Below are 16,561 nucleotides of genomic sequence, written 5' to 3'. Positions count from 1 at the left end.
AGGCGGGGGCAGCCGGCTGCCGGAAGTGGAACCCGCGGCCCAGGGGAAGGAGCGGGCCGGAAGCTCCGCCCCCTCCGTCTGCGGGGGTGGCCGAGGGGAGGTGGCGCCTCGTGTGCGGCGGGAGCGGCTTGGTCCGGCGGTTGCCCGGTGAGGGGAAATGGGAGCGAAGGTCGAGTGCTCGTTCCCGACGCCCTCATTCGCACCTCCTCGTCTCCTAAGGCGGCCGGGCCGCTGCTCCGCGCGTCTCCTCAGGGAACTTCACCGGGAGGAGGGCGCCGAATTCGGAAAGGGCCTGGCGACGGGAGAGGCCGCAGCCCGGGAGGGGACTGCTAGGCGTTTCGGTACGGGTTCTCCACAGACAGCTGGTGTGTTTGTAAGGCGTTGCTCCTCTTAGTTTGTTCTTCCAGACCCCGCCTGACTGTGCTGGGCTGCACAGAAAGGGTCGGCAGGCCTGTAGCGGCGGGGTGCTGGGCTGCATTTAGGGTAGGCGGGTGAAAGGTTGCGGTCCGGAGGCATCCCTGTATTAGCGGTGCAGCTTTCTCACCGGCATTCTTGGCTTTGAGATTAATACTGCCTGTTTCATAGCGAGAACTGTTACAGGCTTAACAGAAAAAATGATGTGATGTTATTAATCTGTAGTTTGTAATTAATTTCTGCTGGAGATGTGAGTGGTTTATGGCATCATTTTTCTCCTGGCAAAGCCCTTGCTCCTTTCAGGTAGTCCTACAGATATCCCTACTACTGGAATTTGAATCTAGATTTCATTGTGGCCTAGAATTTTGATAAAAGACATTTGAAATCATAAAATGGAGTTTAACTGGCTTGTTTATTGTTTTTTTGTAGATGTACGTACCAGCAACTACAGAAGATGAATGAATGTAAATATAAATACCAATGTGTTGCATCAATTAACTCACATTGCCCTGACGAAGTTGCAACATCCAAGTTTTATGCTGCTGTGCCTGAAGGTTTTGAAGCCCAGGTTGCTGGCCTGGTGGAGATGTTTCTGGTGGAGGTATACAGGTGCAAGTTCTGCCAGTTCACAAGCATCAGAAGTAAGATCAGGACACACCTGGCTCATATGCATGAAGCAGATGCAGCATGTCAAATTTAGGCTGTCCTAAAGTGGACCGAGATGAAAATGAATTGTATGGTTTGGGAGATGAAGCTAACCAAGAAAATAAAGAAAATGAAGAAAATCTTATAAAAAATATCTGTCTTATTACCTGTGTATTAGCTGCTTCAAAATATGAGTCCTTGCTGTTGTGACGTGAGCCCAAGCAGTCAGAGCAGTAATCTTCGTGCCTCTCACTGCTGTGAAGTGAACACCTTGTTTGGAGAAGGAGCAGCTCATTTGCAGCTTGAGGACCCCTGTTCTGCAGTGTCAACTTCTCTTTATTCCAAGAGCAAAGATGAAGAAGCCGCCCAGTTTGTGCATCTTGGCCTCTGTCTGGTTTCCAGTGTTAGAACTCAGACCTTAGCTGGGGAGATAAAAACCCCGAAAGCAGAATCAAGGTTTAAAAATTACAAAAGCCAGATGAAAACTAGATGTGACAGTAAAGGGTTAGCTTATCCTGTGAAAGATGCTTGTGCCTTAAAGCCGTTAGAGGAAACCTCATCTCTTTCAGTGCACAGTGTATTCATCATCATTTAAAACTGAGCGGATAAGAAATCTTCACGTAGCTTGCCTTTATCAGGATATGTTTAAATGTCTGCACAGTGATTTTACCAGTAAGTCAAATTTTATTTTTTATTCTCATACAGTTGCCTCAGCTGTAAACTTCTCTGTGCACATAACTTTATTTGATCAATGTAAAATTTATTAGAGTTTCAGCATGACCTGTAAATGCTATGATGAGAAGCTACAGTAAAACATCATACTGGTTTAAACAAAGAAAATACAAGTATTGCAAAAACTCTAAAAAGTGTCGTAAATGTTCTCTTTTTGATGATGCTTCTTCATTCGGCAAAATCCCGTCTCATTTTATGTTGTGGATTCTCAATATTTCTAGGAATAGTTGACCATCATATTCCAATAATTTCAATATTAGTAGCTTTTTAATGGCTTTGTAACATTACTGTAAAGGTATTTCTATCAAGCAATGCTTTTTGTCTCTAAGTTTTGTGACACTGCTAATAGCTAAATGTTATCTCCATTTATAAATGGAGGACATTGGCAGAGTAACATAATCTGTGTCTCTTAAATCACAAAAGGACATAATTCCAGTGTACCAGTGCTGTTCTCCTTTGTATTGACTACAAATGTTGCTTTTGTGCCAGTTGTACTTTATTTAAGCAAGGAGGGAAAAACGTAAAAATGTTTCTTTTACTAATTGCAAGTGTTTTACCCTCAAAGCTATGCATTTAGTGCTTACCTTCAAGTCTGTAGGTAAAATTTTGAAAGATTTGTGTAAAAAGGTAGTCTGAGCATTTTTCTATTTGACCATTCAGTGTTGCAGGTGATTGCAGTGATTTATTCATTTTAGCAAGGTTTCCATGGCTGCAACTGCTAATTTAGAACAAATTCTTGCTGTCTGGGTTGAACTACTGATTTGGTTCTGGTTGTTCAGTAAGGCCAGTGCAAAACCGGGTAATTTATGTGAAATAAGATGATGGCTCACAGGAGTGCTCTGTGATGTGGCATCAGATAGGAAAAGATGCTCACAGGTGTGGCATCAGATAAGAAAACAAGCAATGTTAGGAACATTGGGGAATGTGGAATAACAGCGCTTCCTGTGATTGTAGCCAGCATTGCATCTGTGTTGCGGTATAGGTTTTGAAGGGTTTAGATTAGATTGTGTTGTGTAGTCTAATTTTGAAGTTGTCTTTGTTTTTGGGATAGGTAGGGATGTTCTGAGTTTTTACTATTTAAAAGGGCAGGTGATAGAATTTTCATAGAAGGTTATCGCAGAATTTCTGCAGGAAAAGTAACTAAAAAAGGGGTAATTTTTAGAACTAAAACCAAAATTAGTATATTATTTGCTTCACAATGACATACAGTGTTTCCACTTAATTGTATGTGACTGTAAGCTGACAACAAAGCTTGTAGTCCAGTCTAACTTTGTGAGGTTGGGAAGGAGAGCACGTAGAAGGACAGCTGAAATTCACAGTATTTCAAGATAAAGATGACTACAACAGTGACAAGATTTATAAGTGCTTATACAAACAATGCTTTCTTAAGTGAAAGGAGAACTGGTTTGTATTGGCAAATTATAAGTTGTTTCTTGAATAAGTAATTTCTTTAGATTTTTGATATCCCCCCCCCCCCAAAGTATCTCTCTTAAAACTTTAATGAGAAAACAACTTGGGACTAGGTTTTCTGGGATACCTTTTTGACAATTTCCATCATGTCTGGAGGCAGTGAATTTTGAAGATTATAACTTACCATTCACTGTTCTGTTAACATATGCAGAAAGTTTACTTAATTTTAGCTTCGTATTGAAAAGTTTAATAGGTTAAATAATAACTTTTGAAGCTATTGGTAGTACTATAGAATTTTAAATATTTTACATTTGTTTTGAATATTGTTTGCATTTTTGTGATAAATGTGAGCAAAAGAAGCCTTTCTAAAATCTGTTTAACACCATGCTAATTTCTATACATTTTTAAGACAGAGAAGCAACATTAAAGAAATTGTGAGAGGTCTTCAGCTTGCTAGTGTTTTTCAGATGTTTCATTCCGTTAAAGGGAGTTTTACTCTAACATTACAAAGAACTGTTATCTGCCAATTTATTATGCTTGTGGAGCTGATACAATGGGTATGTGAGCCTTCCTGTTTGCTATGGAGATATTTCTTGAAATAAGTTTTAACTGTAGCTTCTTAGCACCAAGCTTGTGTTTAACTTAATGCCAAGATTTTAGCTGTAATTGCTGACATTATTTGCCACAGTATGCTTGTTATAACTTTTAACCTATGTGAAAGCCTAACTGGTTAGTGGAAAAAAATGTACAAATTGCTAAAATACTTCTGTGGAGTATACTGAAGTTTCTTCTTCATTTCTTATTTAGGACAAAGCTATCAATTTGTCATGCTAAGAGATTCTTGTATGTGATGTTATTTGTTGTTTACTTATCTAAATTAAAACAGTTGTTGATATTTCTATAGGCTGTTTAGTTACAGTATACCATCTGCATCGGGGTAAAGAAGCAAAAGACCTTAAAGACTTACCACGCTGCCTGTCATAATTTTTGGTCTTTGAATCTTAAAGCTTAAAAAAGAATCCGGAAGTTGCTCAGAAGTTGCGTGATTTTATATTAAAATCTTTACAGGAAAGGGTTAATGGTCTTAACTGCATTTCCCATTAAACAGAAATCCTCTATGCAAAACCTGCAACCTCCAACCTTGGTCTCTCCAGGCCAAATTTAGAGTGTCAGCAGATGTGCTTCAAAGAAAATGGACAAGTAAAGTGTGGTGCATCTCACCACTAAAAATAATCCTGTGAAGCTTGGGCATTTTGATGTTTCCTAAGTATCTGTCCCTTGAATATTTTGCATATGCTTCATAATTCACATCAAAATAACTCCATTACAAGTATATATTTTGCTAACTCATTTTAAATTGTGGTTTGAAATCTTTGAGAATTGCTTGTTATCCTGGGGTTTTTTTGTTCTGTTTTGACATTGTGGGAGCGGAGTGCATTTGGCATCCTTAGAGCTGAGCTAAACTTGCTTTTACCACCAGACCCCCCATGGTCAAATTGCATCTTCATAATTAATAATTGCTCTTTATTCTGAAACACTGTGCATCTCAGCCAAATTCAGCCTTATATTGCTTAAATAAGCACAAAACACTTTAAAACTACATAGGAGTTGTTTGAACTTTTATGTTAATAACTGTTTAACTTAGAGAAAGTTCTTTCTTCTATTTTTACTTGATGTATTTAATCTGATTTTAGCCTATTATAACAAAATGTGGCTTTTAATGCAGCTAAGGAATGGATCAAGGTCTACAGGCATCTGTGCAACCATGGTTGCAGTTTCAGACTGCATCCATGTATTGAATGTGAGAGAAGTGAGAGACATTTTTTCCAAATGTAAGTGGATTTTTTTGTTATTTTTTTATTTTCCCCTCCCTTCAATAGGTCTCTTTCTTTTACCTTTTTTACCTGCTTAGTATATAAAGTGCAACAAATGCTTTGTAAACACTATGAACATGTACTGAATTTCTGATTAAATGTTTTACTTCTGTCTACTTTTATAGAGTGGAGGTGAATTTCCCAGTGCTATGTATTTGCTTAATGCAAGTGTATGTACGAGTGAAATTGTTCTAATTGGTGGAAGAAGGCTTTAAGATTCGTTAAGCTGGATTGAAATTGTGGTTTGAGGGGTGGAAGAGGGTTAGGGACGATTTAGAGTTTGCCTGAAGGCACTAAACAAGGATGCTCATCTTCAAAGGCGGTTGGTACTGGTGGCATGTAGCAGCTGCATAGAGCTCGCAGATGAGCGGCTGTTAAGTAGATAGAGGAGAAAAGAAGACAATGATGACACTCAGTGCAGGGAATCCGTATGCAGGACATGACATGAATACATTTGGTGTTGATTTGAGCTTCTGATGGGCCTATCTTGGCAATTGATAATTGCTTGGTTAGATAACCAGTTGTCTGTTAGTTTAAAGGGAAATTCTTCTTTATTAAGTTAGTAGCAGCAAGTTTATCTTCTTTCTTCAGTCTTGCTCCATCTTACTCAGAGTTTTATTTCCATGTGCAATAGGTAGAGATTCTTCCTTCATACAAGGAGTACTCTGTATTACCTCACAGTTTTATTGTTTGGGGTTTTTTGTGTTATCAAAATGAGTCATTTATGGGGGGGGGAGGGGGTAAGTGCAGAGGATACTGTACTGCTTGAAACATTAAAGATGAAGGATGCTTCATGTCTGAAGCTTTTCTAACTTTAGGTTTGTGTTAATATGACTGAAATAACACCAGAATTGTAATACTCTGACAGCCAGCCAGCCAGGTTGAATCTACAATTTAGGTCGTTTTTGACCAAGAGTTTGGTCTCTTTCTGATTCCTTTTCTGACATTTAATGATGTCAAAAGCACATGTTGCAGTTCATACTGTTAGCAGCTCCAGTTCCTCAGACCTTGACCTGCAAAGTCCCAGACTTGTGATTAGAATAGAGCTATGTGGAGAGACTTGTCCCTGTGTCTCTGATTTCTGACTACTGTCTTTGGTTAATCTCGTTAACTGAAGCAGGGTGAGTCTGGTAGGGAAATGTATAGCAACCTATCAATCAATATGTATTTACTTTAGATCCATCAAATGAGCAATACTTACAGATAACTTCAACACTTCTTAAATCCTAAAGCAACTTTCAGAGGACTCTATCCAGCTTTGTCCCTTGAGGGTGAACAAAAGGAGGGGTGGGAGCTGTGCATATTTACACCATCAAATTTGATTTTGTAATTTTTTTTAATAGTGGTAGAGGCTATACATCTCTAGCAGCAGTTCCTCTTCATGCTGATAAATATACTTTCCCCAGGATTATGTTAAAGACCCCTTCCTCTGAAAACAGAAATTGAATGAATTTGACATACGTGTGCATATCACTCTCACTACTTCTATATTTTAAGTGCTTACTTCATGTTTAGTGTTATAAAACTGCACTGCATTTTTTTACTACTTGGGATGCTCTGCTTTGTTACCAATGTTGCTGTTTAATTTAAAAGTGACTGTTTTCACTTGCTCGCCTGTCTTGCTTTTTTGTTTGTTTATTTAAACTGTATTGTCTGTTTGTTTTTTTTTAATATTTGTTCTTTGCCTCCAACTGATACTTTTCCTTTAAAAACAAATCAGCCAAAATGATTTGACCAATTTTCTAGAGTGCATATGGGGAAAACTTTCTGTTCATAATGTTTTCAAGTGGAATCAGTAAGACTGTGGATACCTTTTATTTTAAAGAGCCCTAATATTCCATGGCTTGCAGAAAAGATCTAAGCATTTTTCAGATGGCGTCTTCTGTTAGAATAGATGAAAGGCTCACTCCTGATGCAAAAGTCTGTCAAGCTTTGGCCTCTTCACAGCCTCTGAAAAATGCAGCGAACACTGAAGATACCTTACTGCAGGAAGCTATTTGTGACAGACTCTTTTAGGGAGGCAGGGACAGCAACTAAGAAAACTTCCCAAGTTTCTTTGATACCCAGCTGCAAAGGTTTTTAATTCTTTCATTGAAAGCATATAAAAAAAGTTGAATACTAAAGACCAGTGGGGCTGGAAAACCTGTGAGAACTTGCTAGAGGACATGAGGAGATGAACTCAAGCGGAATTTGGCATGTTAGGAAAACGGCTAGTGGGACAAGGCATAGTGGGCAGAGAATAAAATAAAGTGGGGAGTCTCAGAGAATGAAAATAACTTGGACAACAGGGTGGCCTGAAGTGGCCTGACAGAAAGGATTTAGAGTTTCAGATATGTGAATCAGCATTAATGTAACACGGTGCACAATCACTTCTGTTTATTATTGCTTTCATTACTCAAAAGGCAATTGGTTCAAGCATCAGAGGTTTTGGGTGTATGTGAGGGTTTCAGCAATGCCAGTCAGCCCAACTATAAACCCCATTGTGAAATCTGGAGTTTATATTTTAACTTCTTAGGTATTTTGTTTCAAAAACTAAAGCCTAAAACATGTTAAATGTGTTTTTTAAAAAAAACATTAAAAAAATCAAGAAAATGCATGATAAAGGTTGCAACTCATCTGTGTGGGCAGGTACACTTGCAAAATTTTCAATTGCCTGACTTGACTGTATATGATTTTTCCTCCCACATGATCCTTCCACAATTCACTGTGTAGAATAGATAGTGCTTCATTAGCCTTCATTTATTGTTTAGTGAGCATAGAGTATATACACAAAAAGCAACAAAAGTAAGGTTACCAATGCAATTTTAGTTTTGGCGATTCCTAATTTTTATTTCTTGGCTTAGCAACCTTAATGACCTGGGATTTTGTTTTGGTTTTTAATACGTGATTTTTTTTGTGTTGAGGGACATATGTTCGGGAAACTACCTTAACATACTAAAATAAATTACCAAACTGCCATCGACTTTAGCAGTATGTGCTGTATGCTCTTAGTTTCTTGGCTGTGAGACCATGCAGTACAATGCTATATAAAAGTTCACTTATTTCTTCTTTAGGTCCTGTGAAGTCTAGACCCTCTAGGGTCACTGGCTTCAGCTCCATCATGGCATTCTAACATATACTGTGTTGGTGGTGATGTACTGGCCACAGAACCATGCTGAAGCATGGAGCTGGTGTACACTGAATGGAGGGTCAGGTAAGTGTGTATTCATAATACTGTCTTGAATATATCATTTCAAAAAAGCATTTAAAATTTTTTTTCATCTGTAAATGGTCATAAAATTGGCAATTTATCTTCCCTTCTCCCACAGTCGCTAGAGGTTCTGTAATCCAGCAGGGTTTGTGATCTGATGATGCTTACTGTGCCATCATGTTAAAAGGAATTGACAATTTAATAAATAAGGCTTGATGACATTAGGTGAGTAAAAATCTTAATATTTTTTTCTTCTTGTAAACAGCAGTGTGCTGAAATGTCTTGCATTACCAAGCCCATGCAGGGAGCATTTGATACATACTGCTTACGTTGATGGATTTTACAAGTCACCTTCAGAGTTGGTGCAACTGTTTTGAGATTGATTCATTTATATAACAATTAACATGACCTTTTATATCTTGTTTGTAGGCTGGGGGGGTGCAGAAATAATTTTTGGTACTTTGTTGCTAAAATAATTAACTCATACATAAGCAGTAATATGTAAACTATGTCAGGACCAAAACAATTGAGTCAAATTAAGTGATTCTGTGCCAAATGGTATTTGCTGTGGATGAAAGTATTCCTCTTGCTCTGTGTTATGATTTAACCCCAGCCAGCAGCTAAGCACCAGACAGCCGCTTGCTCCCCCCCCCCGCCACGGGATGAGGGAGAGAATCAGAAGAGTGAAAGTGAGAAAACTTGTGGGTTGAGATAAAGACAGTTTAATAGGTAAAGCAAAAACCGCACACGCAAGCAAAGCAAAACAAGGAATTCATTCACCGCTTCCCACGGGCAGGCAGGTGTTCAGCCATCTCCAGGAAAGCAGGGCTCTGTCACATGTAATGGTTACTTGGGAAGACAAACACCATGATTCTAAAAGTCCCCCACTTCCTCTTTCTTCCCCCAACCCCATGTATGTTTAGCATGACATCATATGGTTTGGAATATCCCTTTGGTCAGTTGGGGTCAGCTGTCCCAACTGTATCCTCTCTCAACTCTTTGTGCACCTCCAGCCTACTTGCTGGTGGGGTGGTGTGAGAAACGGAAGCAGCGTAAGCACTGTTCAGCAGTAACAGAAACATCTCTGTATTATCAACGCTGTTTTGGTCACAAATCCAAACCATGGCCCCATGCTAGCTCCTATGAAGAAAACTAACTCTATCCCACCCAAATCCAGCACACCTTGAAAAGATGCTGGTTATCTTAATCATCTAATGGACTGACTTAATTTTTTTCCTAGTCATACAAAATATGCTATATATTTAAAAATGTATGCAGCACTGTATTTTTTTAAGTCTATATTTTAGGTTGGAAGTGGCTGTCACTTCACTGATCTTGATACTAGTCTTAACGATGTAATTAGAATTTTATGCTATTTTAACAACAGTATAAGAAAGGAAACTTAATATTTGGTTATTCCTAACATTAAATCAATTCCTTGCAACCTAATAGTTATATTATGTCAATATGTTGTTTGTTCTTTATCTAAAAGTATAATGATCATTGGAAGTTTAGCTGAGGAAACTTAGAAAATACAACTACTTAAAATGTGCATTGTTAGATAAAGCTTTTGTATGATAAATACATTGTAATCTGGTAAACCCAAGGGATTCAGGCCAAATGAGATTCCTGAAAATCATGGTTCTCTTTCCTGCTTTTTACTTTTTTCACTTTTAAAGAGCAGGGATATTTATTGTGGTGACAAGTGTGTCAAACACAATTGTGACTTTCCAAGTGCTATCATTTTTATAATTCTAATTTGTGCTTATTTCATTTTGCTTTTCTTGTTATGCTGAGCAGCACTGTGGCAGTTTTGTAATGAAAGTGTGCATCCAAGACTGATAATTTGTATCTAGGGTGGGTGTGAATGGCAGTTAAACATTGCTGTAAGTCATCTGCCTATTCATTATATTTACAATATGTGCAAAAGTAGAACAGAACGGTTCTTTCCTCAACATTACCTATATTTAACAACTTGGATCTAATTCTGACCTATGATTTAAAAAACAAACAACAAAAAAACCCCAAACCAAAAAACCCCAAACAAATGGCTTGTCTAGCTTTTTTGGGAAGCTATTTTTTCCCCCGTTGTGTGTGTCTCACAAACATAACACAGAATGATTGGCAAGGTTTTTCTTCTCGGTTAGTGGACTGAATTATAAGGGCTACACTATCTCAAAAGTCCTATACAACTTTGTCTTTCACCGGAGAGTATCTTTTCTCAAATTCTTAAGGCTTTTCAGTCACTGATGGTAATGTAAAATATTGGTTGATACTGTATTTTGGGTTTCTTTTTGAATTAGTTTACTTATTTCTTAATAGGCACTCTAGAGAAGAGTTGAAAAAGCATATGGAAAATCAGAAAACTTTTACAGCCCTTCTGTTTTCATTTTGGGATCAAGTACTCAAAACCAGATGTCAGATGAATGGACATCACAAACAGATCTATCAGGGAAAAAGAAACAAATGAAAGAGAAGAAAGAAGGCTGAAGATAATCCTGTATGCTCCAACACAAAAGCAACTAGAAGGAAGGATTCAAGTTAATTTGCACGTACTACCTATGGTAGGTATGACCCCTATTAGAGTAAAACTTGCGTTTTGTTTGTTATGCTCCGCGTACTTCTGTAGATCTTCATTGCAGAACAATTGATGATGTGGCACATCTATTGATCTATTTACTTACTTATTTTTACAAGAAAGTTACCCACAGATAGCCTGAACAAAAATAAGGTACGCTATTCAAATAGCTGTCTTCTACTTGGTTTGTGATAGTACTAGTCTTTTGAATAAAGTAAGCAGGTGCTGATCAAAAGGTGTTTCTAAAGGTTTTCTCATACATTTTGTTACATGCGATAACAAAGGAGAGCCACTGAGATGTGCTCTTTGAAGAGCCCAGAGATGTACTGCAAGGCTTCTTAGAATTCTGCACGTAAACTAGATGAAACAACTGTGACAATGTACAGCTTCCTTTGCTGTCCTGGCTGCATTTCAAAGAGGCATATTTATTGAATATCAATTTTATCATTTAATGCAAAATTCCACATATCTGCAGTGGTAAGAGTTAACACTCTTTGTCAGACCTCGAGTGCATCCTCTCTTCCAAAGAGAACTTGAGAAAGCATTTGATGGTTTCCTGTTATTCAGAAAAGATCTCTTTTTTTTTTTTTCTTTTGTAAAGAAGATAGTGATTTCTGGTAGCCACCCATCCATGAGTTGACATCACGCAATATTCTAATGATAGCTTTTCTAGTATTTAGGTAGAGAAGTTAGTGTACATTCTGTTTCTCTAGGTTTCTTCTACGTATGTGGGTTTGGTTTTGGGGATGTTCTTTTTTGTTGCTGTTGTTTATGGCCATACGTATGTCTGTCACATTATTAGAAAACATTTTCACAATAGGCACCTTCAAATTAACCAGAAAAATCATTTTCTGACTTTCAAAGTTGTGTATTATAATGTAATTAGTTCAAATGGTTTTCTCCCCAAATAGCTTCTTTGCCCCCACTGTTTTCTGGGAGTGAATAAATTGTCTACACTGGATCTGGATTTCCTGGTTTTAAGTTGTTACTGCTCACATAGAAAGAAATAAATACATGTTTTAGTAGCTTGCTGAAATTGGTGTCATAAAAAGAAAGCCAGCAATTTGGGTTTGGATAGTCAAAGGCTTGATTACTAGCAGGTTTGCTGGTAGGTAGGGAGTAGACCTATGTGCTGACGATGTACCTTTTGCCTAGGCATCTGGTTTTTTTGGTTTTTGTTTTTTTGGTTAAATTAAGTAGTCCGTTAAGCCTTGTCATAGTTAAAGCATAGTTCAGTCATTACAAATTCACAAAGCAGGTAGACAAGTTGTTCCCGTGTTCAAGTGAGATATTTTGAAATAACTTGTCTCAGTTTTAAAGTTGGAGAATTATAAGGTTAAGCACTTTACATTGTTGTATCATTACAACAGTTATTTTTGAACCAGTGGAGTAAGGCAATCCAAATTTAGTCTGAAGTTACATGTGAAATGTGTCGTTAATCTGTTTCAGAAGTAAAACGAGTATTTACAGACCGGGTCTCTGGAGCTCTCCCTGGAACAGTGCTTGTAATTACAGTGAAGGTTAAGAACTTGAGCTTTTCATACCTAGTTCTGACTTGAGTTTTGCTGTGCTATGTATACAGCAAAGCAAGCTTGATGTTACACTGTATCTTTCTTACAGACTCTTTGAAGGACAAAGTAATGAAACTAGCAATGAGATTAACACACTCATTTGGGAAATATATTTTAGTGTCTACTGATACTTTAAAATTAAAACCTAAACCAAAAGCCTTTAAACTGAAAAAGATCTGCTGTTACAAGGTTGAGTTATCAGAGAAGTGTAGGTAACGGTACTCAAGGGAACTGCTATTTTCTGGCTGTCTTGTGGGTTTTTTGTTTGTTTTGATTTTGCCCAGAAGGGGGCAGCAAATGAACATCATCACACTGGCTTTTACTGTCCAAGTGCTTTTTCGGTGTTCCTCTTTGCCTGTAAACCTCAGTGTAGACTACCTACTGATGTTAGAGTTTCAAATGATGATTTCTACCTAATTTATTTGCTGCAAGTATGGCTGGAATGTGTGAATTGGAAGTTTTCATTCTTTTCAGTGTTAGGCAGTAGAATTTGTTTAGTAAAATCTATTTCAAATTTATTAAAAAGGCACTTCTCTATGAAGGTTTAAGATTTTTTGACTGTGGCATTAGGTGTGTGTATATTTTAAAGGATAAAATAGCTGAACAACCAAACCCCATGCCATTATTAGTTAATGTCACCTAAATCTTGCTTGTATCTTTCAAATATTTATTTTCTATTTTTCAAGTTAAATTAATGTAATATTACAATTCAAAATAATGTTCTCATTGTCATTTTTTTCCCATCAGAAAATAAAACTGAGAATACACTAAATATAGTGATGCTTTTAATTCATGCATTAATTTATGCATTTTTGTACAAGAATGGCTTGTGCATTCTGCTGACAGAGCATGCGAGTTAAAGGCCCCAATTCACAGGGAATACTAGTGATACTAAACAGTATAACCAAATTTTATTGTCTTATTTCAGCAACAAAGTACAGTTTTATCATCTAAAACTTTATTGGAGGTATACCATATTACTGATTTGGAGTATTGCTTTTTTTATGACTATATGGGAAAATGCTGATTAATACCTACCATTGTGAATTTCTTGAAAGTATGTGGCCATAATTCTGTTTAAGTTACAGATCAAGTAGTTAGCAAGAAGCCACAAAGAGAGGGCAGTCTAACCTTTCCAGTTGCTGAGTTTTATCCAATAGTTCCTATAAAGAAGGGAATATCATAGTGGCATCTGTGAGGATCAGCTGCCTATAGTGTTCACAAGCTAACTGGGAAGAATGAAACTGATTCTTAACAAGACTGATTTATTGATAGTCTTGCCTGGCTGTTTCATTAAAATCATTAGTGTTATAATGCATGTGGGACCTTTACGGAGCTTAAAACTTGATCAAGGCCCTTTGGTCTTAATAGGTTGGAATTTCCCACTGTCTCACACATTATTTATCTCTGAAGGATGAAAGATTAAATCATCCATATTACAATTCCAGATTCCTTTTGTACTTTCGCTCCTTTACCTTAGAAGATTGAACCAACGCTCCTAGTAACGGTGTCTGTCCTTTCTCCTTAAAGAAAGAAGAACACACCAGTATTTGTGGGGAATTTGCACCACAAGCGCTGCATAAGATAGGTACTGCCCACAATATTATCAGAATTCCGAAATCTTCATTTGGAGCTATTACATGTGCTGGAAATAGGCAACTATGGTTACACATTTTTTAAGGAGTAATTCAAATAGAGAATCCAAATAGCTCTACTTTTCTACAAAGTGTTTAATCTTCTAACAGAGAAAGATTGTTCTGTTATGTCATTGTGAAAGGCGGGTCCTTTAAATGTATAAAAAGCGTGGTTTAAATTATGATTTCAGTAAGTAGAAATAGTAACAAAGAACATCTTCCTAGTTTGTGAATCAGCATGTTATACCTTTGAACTACTGTACAAGTAGTGTCGATTCACAAAGCTATTACAGAAATTAACCCTTGCATTTTTGGTCTCTGCTTCATAGCTATAAAAAAGTTCTGTCTGTCCTGTAGAAGTATAAAATCTAGATCTTCGACAAATTTTTTTTTTGGTGGTTTCTCCTCTTGAAAGATCACAGATGTTTGGGGGAGAGCGGAAAAATTAATGCAAAGAGTTATTCAGAATGGCACAGCTTGCCTTTCAGAGTAGACTTTGATTTTGAAGCATGCTGTTTAAATCCTGGATTTTTCCATATAGGCCCTTGGTTCTACTGAGATCATTGTTTTAGCTTTCACACCTTCTATGCATTGAACATTTCAACAACTCCCCTGAGTACTTAAGTTCCCTCATGCAAGTTAAAGGCTTTTATTCCTTGAGCAAGGGTAAGCCTTATTTCTCTGGTGCAAGAAAGTGTTAATCCACACAAATAACTGAGGATTAAATCTCCTTTTGCATCTTTCTTGTTTTGAATATTGTTGCATTAAATAACAGCTGTATGATTCACTCTTAATTCGGGATTAGCAGGAATACTCTTACCAGTAGAAATCTTGAATATAATATAAACTAATTTCATTATTTTCTAAAATACTTTGTTTTCAAAATAGCTGGACTTTAATTATTTTAACAACTGTGTCATGAAAGTAACTATGTTTTCATTATAAAGTGTTTAAAGAATGAGTAATCATGTTTATTACATCTAACATGTAAGCGTAGTGCATGTATTTGGAAATAGTATTTACCTAGTAATTAATTATTTATAGGTATGATTCGAAAGGACATTGTTTCCTTTTGCTGAGTGCTGATCAATAATCTGGAGAGACGTAAGCACCTTTTAAACCTACCGTAGTTGACTTCCACAGAACAAGGATTTTAAAGTTGTTCTTTGCTTATATTTCTCCCTTTGAAATTATTGTGTTACAGCTGTGACTTTTCAGCATTGTAGACGTGTTTGTGAATTTGAGAACAACCAGTGCTTTCCCTGGTGTTGCTGAGTTTTGAGGAACTTTAAGTGCTTAAGACATAGTGGTAAATGGTTTTGAGGTATTCTAAGTGTGGTGTGGGGAAGAATCTGGAAAATCAAGGAATTTGGAACAGCAGATCTGTGTAGACTTTTTCAAATGTCTTACAATTTTGTTCCCTAGGAATCCTCGCTTTGTGTATAAGCACACATATAATTTTCTTATGCATTTTTTTACTTCTAAATAAATTCCACTTGCTGACCTGAAAGAGCAGCACTTCATGCCATTGCAAAAGTAGAATTTGTCTTTTTCATCCAGACAAAAAAAATTCTAGAAGACTTATGTGGACCATTCAAACATCAAAATACAACAATTCAATATAATCATGTTGTGTTATGTAGTATTGGCTGCTAGTAAATTACTCAACACAGCAAAATATGTCATTCTGGGAATATAAATAAATAGTTGAAAGATAATAGAATAATAACTGAAGTACTTGATTGTAGACAGGTCTGATAGGAATCTTTGTGCTCTCATCTTTCCCATAATGATATCAATCTTTCCTAACTGATAGCTTTAAACAGTCATGATAAAAGGCATTAAAAACCTGAATTAACACAGTAACTGAGAAATGTCATCCCTTCAGACCACTTACACAGGAAGAATACATGATGATTTTCCAGCTGTGACAAGGTTCATTTCCTTTCCGACAGGAAGGTCTGCAGAAACACATGGCACTGCATGCTGGCATCAAAACCTTTAATTGCCAGCACTGCAAGTACAAAACATGGCTCGAGGCCTCTCTGACACAGCATAGGTTAAGGCATACAGGTGGATTACATGTATGTTGTCTTTGTTACTGCCTAGATAAACTGCTTAGGGAGAAGAAGTAGTACTGTACAGTTGAATATTGAATGCTCTGTAGGAGTGCTGCTTTTGTGCTGTTAAAGGATTTCTAGAGAAAAGGGGTATTTTTTTAGGTATTGGTGGTTCTCCCTCTTGTGTTGAATATGGAAAAACCACACACTCTCATCCTGATTTAACAAAACAGGCAAATTTTTAAGTTAAATGTTTTTTGCGGCATTGAGGGGATATTGATCTTTAAGGATATGTTTGATTTGCTTTCCTGAATATGGGTTTATTTACAGAAATCCTGTTTAGAATCTATATTCAGAAGACACCTATGTAAAGGTACCCGTACTGCAAAGACAGGAACAGCATATGACCCTGACTCGTTAGCTTAGCAGGATGCCTTTGCTAGTTCAGATGGA

The 16,561-nt window shown here is 37.1% G+C and overlaps 1 protein-coding gene across 2 annotated transcripts in view; it reads left to right on the top strand.

Moving 5' to 3' along the window:
• The first annotated feature begins 100 nt into the window (after positions 1–100).
• Positions 101–16,561, top strand: part of PXDC1 (PX domain containing 1) — a 132,881-nt gene continuing 116,420 nt past the window's right edge. The window contains exons 1-4 of one of the 2 annotated variants that reach the window (XM_075744962.1): positions 101–341; positions 844–1,731; positions 8,129–8,268; positions 10,668–10,829. In XM_075744962.1, coding sequence (XP_075601077.1) covers positions 10,692–10,829 — 138 coding nt within the window. In that variant the 5' untranslated portion in view covers positions 101–341; positions 844–1,731; positions 8,129–8,268; positions 10,668–10,691. Of the gene's footprint in view, positions 342–843; positions 1,732–8,128; positions 8,269–10,587; positions 10,830–16,561 lie in introns of both variants that reach the window. The other variant, XM_075744961.1, reaches the window with a different exon arrangement.

This window comes from Balearica regulorum, chromosome 2, assembly GCF_011004875.1.
Source record: "Balearica regulorum gibbericeps isolate bBalReg1 chromosome 2, bBalReg1.pri, whole genome shotgun sequence".
Classification (NCBI taxonomy): domain Eukaryota; kingdom Metazoa; phylum Chordata; class Aves; order Gruiformes; family Gruidae; genus Balearica; species Balearica regulorum.
This window is presented reverse-complemented; position numbering and strand designations above follow the sequence as displayed.